The 12602-nt window shown below is 50.7% G+C and overlaps 1 protein-coding gene across 2 annotated transcripts in view; it reads right to left on the bottom strand.

The window, feature by feature from the left end:
* ASIC2 (acid sensing ion channel subunit 2) overlaps positions 1–12602 on the bottom strand; it is a 1095751-nt gene that overhangs the window by 87124 nt on the left and 996025 nt on the right. For both annotated transcript variants that reach the window (XM_062216314.1, XM_062216313.1), the window contains exon 3: positions 7801–7928. In XM_062216314.1, the coding sequence (XP_062072298.1) occupies positions 7801–7928 (128 nt within the window). The remainder of the gene's footprint in view (positions 1–7800; positions 7929–12602) is intronic.

Below are 12602 nucleotides of genomic sequence, written 5' to 3'. Positions count from 1 at the left end.
ACCTAAATTGAGCCATGAAGACACAGAAAACCTAAACAGACCCAATACCAAGATGGAAATTGAATCAGTAATAAAGACCCTCCCAACAGAGACAAGCCCAGAACTGGATGATTTCACTGCTGAATTCTACTAGACATTTAAAGAAGAACTAACTCTATGTCTTCTCAAATTATTCAAAACAATTGAAAGGGAGGAAATCCTCCAAAATTCTTTCTATGAAGCCAGCATCACCTTAATTCCTAAAATCAGAAAAGATGCAACAGTGAAAGAAATTACAGATCAATTTCCCTGATGAACATAGACACATAAATCCTCAATAAAATTTTGGCCAATCGAATCCAACAACACATCAGAAATATCATACACTGGGACCAAGTGGGATTTATCCCTGGTATGCAGGGATGGTTCAATGTTCATAAATCAATCAATGTGATACACTACATTAACAAACTGCAGAAGAAAAACTATATGATTATCTCAATATATTGATGCAGAAAAAGCATTTGATAACACCCTTTCATGATGAAAACTCTAAGCAAATTGGATATGGAAGGAACATTGCTCAACACGATCAAGGTAATTTACGAAAAACCCATGGCCAGCATCCTATTGAATGGGGAAAAATTAAAAGCGTTTCCACTGAGATCCAGTCCCAGATAGGGATTCCCACTCTCACCATTGTTATTCAATATAGTACTGGAAGTTTTAACCATAGCCATTAGGCAAGAAAAAGAAATCAAAGGGATTCAAATTGCGAAAGGGTAATTCAAACTATCCATATTTGCAGATGACATGATTCTATACATAAGGGATCCAACAGACTCCACTAAGAGAGCATTGGAACTCATAGAAGAGTTTGGTAAAGTAGCAGGATATAAAGTCAACACAAAAAAATTCAACAACCTTTATATACCCAGACAATGCCACAGCTGAGAAAGAACCTCTAAGATCAATCCCATTCACAAAAGCTACAAAAAAAAATCGAATACTTTGGAGTAAATTTAACCAAGAATGTCAAAGATCTCTATGATGAGAACTGAAAAACATTAAAGAAAGATATAAAAAAAATGGGAAAATCTTCCATGTTCATGGATTGGAAGAATCAATATCATCAAATTGTCCATACTTCCAAAAGCAATTTACAAATTGAATGTGATACCAATCAAAATACCAAAGACATTCTTCTCAGATATAGAAAAAATGATGCTGAAATTCATATGGAGGGACAGGAGACCTTGAATAGCTAAAGCAATCTTAAATAACAAAAACAATGTTGGAGGCATCAAAACAGATTTCAAGACATATTATAAGGCAGTTATAATCAAAACAGCCTGGTACTGGCACAAAAACAGGTGGATAGACCAACGGAACAGAATACAAGAAATCAATGCAAGCATCTACAACCAACTTATATTTGACCAAGGAGCTAAAAGCAATCCCTGGAGCAAGGACAGTTCTCAACAAATGTTGCTGGTAAAACTGGATTTCCACATACAGAAGTATGAAGCAGGACCCTTACCTTACACCTTACACAGAAATCCATCTAAGATAGATTAAAGACCTAAATCTATGACCTGATACCATCAAATTGTTAAAGAACATTGGGGAAACCCTGCAGGACATTGGCACTGGGAAGAGTTCTTAGAAATGATCCCAGAGTCACAGGCAGTCAAAATGAAAATTCACAAATGGGTTTACATCAAATTGAAAAGCTTCTGTACTGCAAAGAAACACTGAGCAAAGTGAAGAGGCAACCAACAGAATAGGAGAAAGTACTTGCAAACAATACAACTGACAACAGCTTAATAACCAGAATACATAAAGAGATAAGAAACAACAACAAAACAAACAGCCCAGTGAAGAAATGGGAAAAGGACTTAAACAGACATTCTTCAAAAGAGGAAATCCAAATAGCCAACAGACATATGAAAAAATGTTCAGGATCACTAGCTGTCAGGGAAATGCAAATGAAAACTCTAACGAGGTTCCACCTCACCCCAGTTAGAATGGGTTTCATATAGAAATTAACAAACAACAAATGCTGGCAAGGATGGGAAGAAAAAGGTACCCTAATCCACTGTTGGTGAGAATGCAAACTGGTAAAACCACTATGGAAGTCAGTTTGGAGATATCTCAGAAATCTGAATATAGGCCGGTGCCGTGGTTCAATAGGCTAATCCTCCACCTGTGGTGCCGGCACACCGGGTTCTAGTCCCGGTTGGGGCACCGGATTCTGTCCTGGTTGCCCCTCTTCCAGGCCAGCTTTCTGCTATGGCCTGGAAGTGCAGTGGAGGATGGCCCAAGTGCTTGGGCTCTGTACCCGCATGGGAGACCAGGAGAAGCACCTGGCTCCTGGCTTCGGATCAGCACAATGCGCCAGCCGCAGCACGCCGGCCATGGCGGCCATTGGAGGGTGAACCAATGGCAAAGGAAGACCTTTCTCTCTGTCTCTCTCTCTCACTGTCCACTCTGCCTGTCAAAAAAAAAAAAAAAAAAAAAGAAAGAAATCTGAATATAGACCTACCATATGACCCACCCATCCCACTCCTGAGAATTTACCCAAGGGATATGAAATCAGCAAATAAAAGAGTTATCTACACCCCCATGTTTTTTGCAGCTCAATTCACAATAGCTAAGACATGCAATCAACCTAAATGTCTGTCAACTGAAGACTGGATAAAGAAATTACGGGATATGTACTCTATGTAATACTATACAGTGGTAAAAAAGTGAAATCCAGTCATTTGCAACAAAATGGATGAATCTGGAAAACATCATACTTAGTGAAATAAGCCAGTCCCAAAGGGACAAATACCACATGTTCTCCCTGATCTGTGATAACTAACAGAGCACCTAAAAGGCAATCTGTAGAAGTGAAATTCACACTTTGAGAAGCAATGACTTAAATAGTCTTTGTTTTGACTTTTGAGGAACACTTTTTTTTCTTATTGGCAAATGGGACTGGGAATGGGAAAGGGAGTGGGAGGTTGGTTGGGAGTAGAGGTGGGAGGGAGGGTATGGTGGGAAGAATCACTATATTCCTAAAGTTGTACTTATGAATTTGTACTCATTAAATAAAAGGTTTCTTGGGGGGGGGGAATGGCTACTTAAAAAAAAATAGTTACTTTATTTCCAAAAAAAGAAAAAAAATCACTGGAAATCAGGGACAAAGAGTCTATCAATGAAGATTGAGAAGTCAGTGCCAGACACTTTGGTGGTTGTGCTTGTACCAGGTGAACACCCCAGCTCTGCACATGCATGGGTATCCTCTCACCCAGTTAGTCCTCCAAAATTCCAGAGTTCTGTCCTGATTCTCTCCTCTGTTCATCCACTCTCACCTACACAGATCTGGCTTCCAGATCCGCCATCTCTGGCCCTGACCACGTTCACCAGCTTTTGATTGGGTTAGGGTATCTAAGCTGGCAGCCAGAAATGACAAGATGTTATCATCTACAACAGCTTAGCTCAACAGCATCAGGGAGAAGGAGGGCCCTGGGTGCAGATTTTGATGGGAGTTTTGGCCAAGGTGAGTGGAGGAGGTGGGGGAGCATTAGGGTATAGCACTGGGCTGTCCATTCATTCTTTGAACAATGTACATCTAGTGAACTCATGTATAAGCAAGGCACCGGGGACACAGAATCTAAAAGACACAATCCTTGTCCCCTGAGTTTAGGGTGAGACAAGGCTGATGGAGGTGAAGGAGGGCAGTCCTTGCGAGGTGTGTATCAGGAGCAGTGGCCCACAGGGAGTTTCCCATCTCCTAGGGTGTGACAAAAAGTGCCCAAACCCCCTTGATTCTGTGACCCACAGCAAGGGTCAGGCCTTGCTTTTGTACACTTTCCCAGCATATCTGGTACTCAATGATTGTTTGCTGAAAGAAGGAATAAATGAAGGCACAATGTGTTGTGTGGAACAATTGACTGCTCCTTGGAGGGTGACAGGAGGGGACAGGCAAGGTGTTCCCTAGAGGTCTGACCACTGAGCAGTGTCCTGGAGGTATGAATAGGTCTTTGCCAGGTAGCTGAGACAAGGAAGGTACAGTGGGCAGAGGGACAGTGGCTGCAGTGGCACAGAGGCAGGTGTCAGGGCCTGGAGTGCCCGGCACATGGTCAACCATGGGCAGATGCCGAGGCTTGAAGGTGGCCAGGGGCCAGGTTGCATGGGGCCTTGGGAACCACCCTAACGGGTTTAGATTTGTGCACATTACAGGAAGCCCTGGGACAGAAGGGTTTTAATTTGGGTAAGATGTGGCCACTGTGTGGGCTGAGGAAGAGGCACTACCAAGGAAAGTAGCCAGAGATTCTCTGTGAGAGCTCTAAGGCTGCCATCTATCTAAGGCTCCTTACAACTGGGGCCCGGGCCCAGCCTCCCAGAGCAGGCATGAAGGTGGGAATCAACAGCTGTGAGAGCAGCGAGTGGGTGCAAAACTGCTGCCGGCCAAACTTCCAGATGATCCCTGTGTCCATGAAAGAAGGCAGGCAGGGACTCCCCTGTTATTGAATCAAATCCTATTCTACAGATGGGAAAACCAAGACCCAGGGCAGGCACAACCTATCTAAAGTCCCATGGCAGTATCAGAACTACAATCCAGGCCCTCAGGCTGCTTTGTTCTCCATAGGATGGGCAGACTTGTTTCTTTGGGGTAAGAAAGTGCCCACCAGAAGTGTGTGTGTGTGTATGATGCATGGGTGGCATGTTTTTACCGTGTAAAGAACTTTCCCATTCATGACACAATTCCCCAAGTTCCCAGCTCCTGTTAGGGCCCTGGCTGCAGTCGTGCCAGCCTTCCAGGAGAGGGCTTCCCGCTCCCCAGTGTCTCTCACCCTTGGCTTTCTTGCAAGCTTTCCTTGAGTTTTGAGCTGAGGCAGCAGAATCTTGGATTGAGAGTGACATGGCGCTGTATTTTATGGATGTGCCCCAGGCTATGGGAGGCACTGTGATTTAATGCACCACCAAGAAAGAAAACCACTATCCATCGTAATTGTAAGATGTGATTGACTGTAAAACAAGTCCTGATTTCAGACGTGAAAATGTGAAAAAAACAACTGCTTCTTACAACCAATGAAATACAGTGGTTGAGGACCACGGTCACTGGGTGGATTAGCACAAGGGCAGAATGAGAACATACAAATGGGTGTCAACCTCCAAATTATATGTGACTTCACATTCTTTTCTGTTATAGAAATTGGTAGGCTATAGACTCTGTGGGGGACAGCGACTGGATCTGTTTTGCTCATTACTTTGTTCCCATGGCTTCACTCACAGTAGGTCCTCAACAAATAAATGCTGTGTGAATAAGTAAAACACAGCTTTTCTATAAAAGATATAGAAAGCTCAGAAAAAGATAAATCATTCGTAATTCCCCCCACAGTGGGTATTTTGGCTTATTCTTGTCAAGTCTTATTTCCTATGAATGTGCTCTTTTATATACATGTAAACATAACGTATCATTAGGTTTAGCTCTGGGATGTGTTTTTGTATTTCTCTATTAATATGAATGAAATGATGAAGTGAGATGATGTGGAAATGCTTTGAAGACTGTAAAATGTTTAACAAATATCTTATTAGTCATAATAATCATAGGAGGACTGGTATGAATGGGGCTGATTTTCTGAGAATACACTTCAAAGCAAACAATGAATTTGCCCTGTGAAGCTAATTCTTCTGTCTCCTCATCCTACTCACCACGGGCAGCCCCTCTCTTCATATTGGGAAGACAAAGAGAGACTTCAGGCTTCTTAGAAGCCATCGCTGCCAATTCTCACCCGGTCCAAAAGTTCCTTCCCTATCACTGGTAGGGGGTGAGTAGGGCTTGGGGGAGGAATAACCACATTGCTCAGGCTGCTGAAAAGTATTGGCCCAGGGAGCACCACATCTTTTCCAACCTCCACTGGCCGGACAGGGAGGAAGTCACACTTTGGGCTACAAAGAATGTTGTGCTCTTACTCTGCTCGGTAACAGCAATGTAGGCACCAGGGAGCTGTCAACACAAGGGAGTCACTCATGAGCATGGTGGTAGGGACATTCAGCATACCACAGGGTCAGATTTGCCTTGGGTAGCTAACCTAGTCAAAGAATTCATCTCCCACGTTAGCAGTCTAAGCATGGCCCTTTGAAGGGAGGCTGGCAATGACTCTCCGGGACCTCACTCCGGCTGGACTCCCCCGAGCCCTCCTCTTGATGAGTCCTTGGCTTTGCCTATGAAGATGTGCGTGAACAAACCCTGAAGCTTGACCCTGTCTCCCAGTCTCTGTGTGAGTACAGGAGCCAGACTTCCATGAGCATCAGCTAGCAAACCCAGAATGATGTTCTGATTTTTTGGGGTGATCTCACTTCCCTGACTTCACTCAAGTCCCTGCCGGCCTCCTTCCCACCACAGCAGTCTGTTGCTGATTGGAATCTGCCCTTAGCACTTCAACTGCTGTCCAGCATTGCTTGCCTTTGATAACCCAACTAAGCTGATAGCTTGGGCTCCAGGCTCACCTAGTGTGCCTGGCCATCTGTGTGCCTTTAACTGGGTAATCCACATTCCCACTCTTCCTGACTCCCAACCTGCCTCTGCCTCTTCCTTCTTTGTTCTCAAGGACACATTTTCTGGTTGTACCATTTGGTTCCCAATATGTACCCCCACAGCACCCCACTTGTGCGTCCATCACCTGCCCCAGTATCTGGTCCAGGCCAGGCTAACTTTCTCTTGCATGCCGCAGCAGAAGCTGACCTTGGCCATTGCCAACTGCCCAGGCATTGTGAACGGGGCACAGTCAGGAAGGCCTACACTGTCAGTGCTCTCCCAGGGGTTAACAAATACAAGGATAGTTCACTTACACGTCCATAAACAGCTTTGAATGTGGAATGTCATTTTGCAACTGAACAAACAGCTGTGATCAGTACAAGATGTACGATGGTGTTTGAGCCAAACGTGAAAGCCCAGCTGAGCCCCCACCTTCCACACGCACATGGTTCCCAACTGCACCGTCACGGTTCCTGACTTCCCAGCTCACGCCCTGGAGCTGGCGCCTGACAGCACTGCCCGAAGCCTCCCACAGCAACTGTCTTCCACGACCTGGCTTAGGACTCTTCACAGGGTCCTGGTCTCTCTGGCTTTAACTCGAGGCCAACCAGACACAAACAGATGGAGATAAGGGCAAGAGACAGTGGGCGTGCCTCTTGGCAGTCTTGCCTTGAGATCTCCCGTCTACTCAGAGCTTGCACAGGTCTCCCTCCCAAGAGGGAAACCCACTTCAGACACGACATGGTGCCACTCCGCCTCCACCAGCAGCCGGCAGCATGGATGTGGCAGTCCTGGCTGCATGGCCGTGCCCCGTCCCCAGGGTGACCTCAGAGAGAGCAGGCAGGCGCCCATGCATGTGGTTCAGGACACTTAAACTCCACGGCTGGGCGCCATGCTGCCATCCCCCTTCTTCTCTAGGCTCCATCGGATCACAGTAACACAAGCAATGAAGCCGTTAAACCCTGCTTAGCAGTTTCCCTTAGCATCCACTGGCGTGAAACACAAAGTTATTTCATCAACATGCATAGAAAGTCTACTGTGACAGAATGTTCTCGAAATAAAAAAAAAATCTTCAACCAATTCAGTGAAGAAGAAAATAAGCTGGTTTTTCCCTCCCAGCCAGTTTTCAGAAACAAAGGTGGTACAGGAGGTTACCCAACCTCTTCCTCTGAGCCCAGCTCCATCCCAGCCTCCCAGGCGGATTCAGAGCCTGCCAGCAGAGGGGATCTCATTTTTTCCTCCTCGTATCTCTGCAGGTGGTCGGGGTAGGCTGAGCCCAGCACACTTACCCTCTGCTCCTGTGTGGCCACGAAGGTCTGGAACCCTGGAGCCACCCCGAAGCCCAGCTCTTGGATGAAAGGCGGCTCAGACTGACTGTGGATCTGAACTTTCACTCCTGCTTCAAACGTCGTCTCCTCTGAAAGAACACAGTGGGGACAGAGCCGGGGGTCAGCCACACACAGGGGGACAGAGCCGGGGTCAGCCACACACGGGGGGACAGAGCCGGGGTCAGCCACACACGGGGGGACAGAGCCGGGGTCAGCCACACACGGGGGGACAGAGCCGGGGTCAGCCACACACGGGGGGACAGAGCCGGGGTCAGCCACACACGGGGGGACAGAGCCGGGGTCAGCCACACACGGGGGGACAGAGCCGGGGTCAGCCACACACGGGGGGACAGAGCCGGGGTCAGCCACACACGGGGGGACAGAGCCGGGGTCAGCCACACACGGGGGGACAGAGCCGGGGGTCAGCCACACACGGGGGGACAGAGCCGGGGTCAGCCACACACGGGGGGACAGAGCTGGGGGTCAGCCACACACGGGGGGGACAGAGCTGGGGTCAGCCACACATGGGGGGGGCAGAGCCAGGGGACACACACGGGGGGACAGAGCTGGGGGTCAGCCACACACAGGGGGACAGAGCCGGGGGTCAGCCACACACAGGGGGACAGGGCCGGGGTCAGCCACACACGGTGGGGACAGAGCCGGGGTCAGCCACACACAGGGGGACAGGGCCGGGGTCAGCCACACACGGGGGGACAGAGCCGGGGTCAGCCACACACAGGGGGACAGGGCCGGGGGTCAGCCACACAGGGGGACAGAGCTGGGGGTCAGCCACACACGGGGGGACAGAGCTGGGGGTCAGCCACACACACAGGGGGACAGAGCCGGGGTCAGCCACACACGGGGGGACAGAGCTGGGGGTCAGCCACACACGGGGGATGGAGCCGGGGTCAGCCACACACGGGGGGACAGAGCCGGGGGTCAGCCACACACACGCGGGGACAGAGCTGGGGTCAGCCACATACGGGGGGACAGAGCCGGGGGTCAGCCACACACGGGGGGACAGAGCCGGGGTCAGCCACACAAGGGGGGACAGAGCTGGGGGTCAGCCACACACGGGGGGACAGAGCTGGGGGTCAGCCACACAAGGGGGACAGAGCTGGGGGTCAGCCGCACAGATGTGCACGGAGCCCTGGGCTTGGAGACCACAGAGGGATGTTCAAAGGCCACGTGCTGCACAGGTGGAGGTCCCCAAAGGCGCCCCCCTCCTCGCCTCTGGGAGCTGTAAGGATGTCACCTTACACAGCAAGGGACACTGCTGTGGGACCCGTGTCCCACAAGGGACACCCCGGTGGGACCCGTGTCATTACAGAGGTCCTTACTGGGGGAGGCAGGAGGACCAGAGGCAGAGAGAGGATGGGAATGTGCTGTGCTGCCGGCTTTGAAGACGGAGGAAGAGCCGTGAGCCAAGGGATGCAGGCAGCTTCCAGACGCTGGACAAGGCAAGGGCATGGATTTTTCTCCTACAGCCTCCAAAAGGGACACAGCCCTGCAGACAACCTTGACTTAACCAAGTCTAGGGAATCCCATTTCAGACCTTGGGCCTCTAGAATTGTCAGATGATGAATGTGTTTTCAGCCACTCTAATTGTGGTCGTCTGTTACAGCAGCAGTGGGAAATGAATTCGAGCCAGCCAGGCCCACCGTCTGCCTCAGCTGGCAGATCTGTGGAGTGGGATTAGGAAGCGAGTCATGCTCCTTTGTCTGCCAACTTCTCTGCTCAGTCAGGAGTGGAAGGAAGGGCATCGGGCGGAGGAAAACACGACGCAGCACAGTGGGAGTACCACGCAGGGCTTGCTGCATGCCAAGGCACCCACTCCTTGCAACTAAGAGTTTCCCTCCTTTGTTCCTTTTGGAATAGAAATGGCCTCTGGCAGTGGGAGGTGGCAAAGCCTGGCTCACGGTGGAAATGGCACTTGGGGAATTGCATTGGTTTTTACCAAATTTCCGTCTCTGTCTTACCCTCTCCGAACACCTGTAGAAGGAGCTTTCCGAAATGCAAGCCCCACGTGGCTCTCTCCCTTGCATATCAGCAACCCAGGCTCTGACCTCCTCCCTATCGCAGCCTTGCTTTGCAACCCTCTGCTTCAAGGCACTGCATGGGCGCATTCCTGGCCCCTGTTCCTAGGTGCATGCGCACCTGCTCCTGTCTGGAATGTCTGTCTGTCTTGTCTCCCTGGCTATCTCCCTTCTTGTCACTGCAGATTCTGCCTCCCAGTCCCAGCCACAGCAGCTCCTGCTCCTGCTGTTGTCTCTTCCACATCTGCCCGCTGGAGCCCCGGCCACACCCCGACCGTCTCTCTGCAGCACCCTGGGGCCAGGTTCTCGCCCTTCTCTCTCTCTGGCTCTCTGAGCCCCTGCACAGGGCCAGGCCTAGCAGGCGCCCAGGGAAAGTCTAAGGAATGAATGAGTGGAAGATCTGTGAGTCGAACCTCACTCATTTATTAATGGGCAAGGCCAGTCTGGAGTCCAGATCAAGGAGTGTTCTAAAAGAATGCTTTAAAAGAGAAGCAGGAGAGGCTGGGTAAATGCAGGAAACAGAAGAGCCGGGCCAGGGGGATGATGGGGTCCAGGGTCAAGGAGGGAGGACGTGTCAGCCCTGGGGCCACAGCTGGAGGAGGGTCTGGGGACACACTAAGCCTGGGGCACAAGAGAAAGGGTGGGAAGCAAGGGCGGGACCAGTTATGGAACGTGTAGGGGCCGCTGGCTCAGACAGGGCTCTGGAGCTACGTGAGGTTTCCACGGCCAGGTAGCCTGTGCCCAAGGGAAGGACAGGCAGGGTTTCCATTCTAGACAAGGAGTCCAGTGGGTGACACAGGGTTTCAGGAAGAGACACTAGGTGAGGAATCCCTGCAGATAAGGCTTCATAGAGTGGGGCAGGCTCCCAGCCAACCCATGCTCAACCCCCTTCCCTCCAGCAGTGTCAGTGGCTCTGCAATCCCTCTCTCACTCCCTCCTTCCCTTCCTTCGAAAGGCAGAGTAACAGAAATGGGGGAAAACACACACACACACACACACACGTCTTCCAGTCACTAGTTTACTCCCCAGATGCCCCCAACAGCTGGGGTTGGCCAGGCTGAAGCCAGGAACTGTATCTGGGTCTCCCACATGGGAGTACTTGGGCCATGATCTGCTACCTCTCGCTGTGGGCATGGGTAGGAATCTGGATGGGAAGTGGAGGCAGGACTTGATCCTAAGTGCTTGGATATTGGATGCTGTGCTACAATGTCTGCCCCTGTGCTGCAATTTCTCCACCCAGGCCACTCCGTACACCTGTGGTTTGCTGTGGCATGGTGAATTCTCCAGAGAATAGACTGTGACCTATTCATTCCGGTGCCTCCTTGCCTAGCCCAGGTCCTGGGCCACAGGCGGAACCTCAGAGAAGGCCTTTGATTCTGGAGGAGCCCTTCAGGGGAGGGAGGATTGTCAGGGCGGGGGTGCGGTGGGGATGGGGCAGGGTAGAGTGATTGGCCTTCAGCAGCCGGGTTTTCTTTTTTTCTTTTCTTTTTTATTTTGACAGGTAGAGTTATAGACAGTGAGAGAAAGAGAGAAAAGTCTTCCTTCCGTTGGTTCACTCCCAAAATGGCCACTAGGGCCAGTGTTGTGCCGATCTGAAGCCAGAAGCCAGGTGCTTCTTCCTGGTCTCCCATGCGGGTGCAGGGACCCAAGCACCTGGGCCATACTCCACTGCCTTCCCGGGCCACAGCGGAGAGCTGGACTGGAAGAGGAGCAACCAAGACTAGGACTCTGCGCCCATATGGGATGCCGGCACCGTAGGCGGAGGATTAACCAAGTGAGCCACAGCGCTGGCCCAGGAGCCACGTTTTCTAAAGTCTGCCCATGCCAGGGGTTGTAGGGGGTGAGGATCCCCCAGAACAGGCTTGGGTGGGGGAAAGAAGAGAGCATGGGGGTGATATGGGGACTACAAGGCTGCCTAGGCTGGGAGAAATGGGGTCGCATTCAGAGGGCTGTGGGAGGGATCAGGAAAGGCGCCAAACTTGTTTTTCCCCACACTGGTTGGCGCTGTGTGCCTGTGACATGATGGAGCTTCAGAAACCTTACGCCCAGTAAGGTAGATTCAGAGCAGCCGACCTGTGGTTCACAGGGAGAAACCAGACATTCAGCCCTTGTTTTGGGAATAATTTGAGTAATGGGCAGAACAGCAGGGCTGGTCACCTCTCCCTGTTTCAACTGCCCAAGTTAAACATGTTGAAACCACCTATGGCCAAGCAGGTGTCCCACATCAGAGGGCCTGGCTCTGGAGTCTGGCTCTGGAGTCTGGCTCCTGGCTCCAGCTTCCTGCTGATGTAGACCCCAGGAGGCAGCAGTGAGGGTGCAAGTAGCTGGGCTCCTGCCATTCATGTAGAGACCTGGATTGACTTCCTGGCTTCTGACTCTGGCCCAGGCCCTGGACATTGCAGGTCTTTAGGGAGTGAATCAGTGGGAGGTACTTTTTTAAAGATTTATTTATTTTAAAGGCAAGGGTAGGGAGAAGGGCAAATGGCTGCAACAGCCAGGCCTGGGCCAGGTTGAAGCCAGGAGCCAGAACTCCATACGGGTCTCCTGTGTGGGTGGCAGGGGCCCAAACACTTAGACCATCATGTGCTGCCTTCCTAGGTGCACTAGCAGTGGGCAGGGTAGCTGGGGTGAGAACTGGTGCTCTGATATGGTATGCCAGTGTTGCAACTGACAACTCAGCTTGCTGTGCCACAATGCCAGCCACAAAGTCAGCGTTCTTTCTAGCTT

This window comes from Lepus europaeus, chromosome 18 (assembly GCF_033115175.1).
Source record: "Lepus europaeus isolate LE1 chromosome 18, mLepTim1.pri, whole genome shotgun sequence".
Classification (NCBI taxonomy): Eukaryota; Metazoa; Chordata; class Mammalia; order Lagomorpha; family Leporidae; genus Lepus; species Lepus europaeus.
This window is presented reverse-complemented; position numbering and strand designations above follow the sequence as displayed.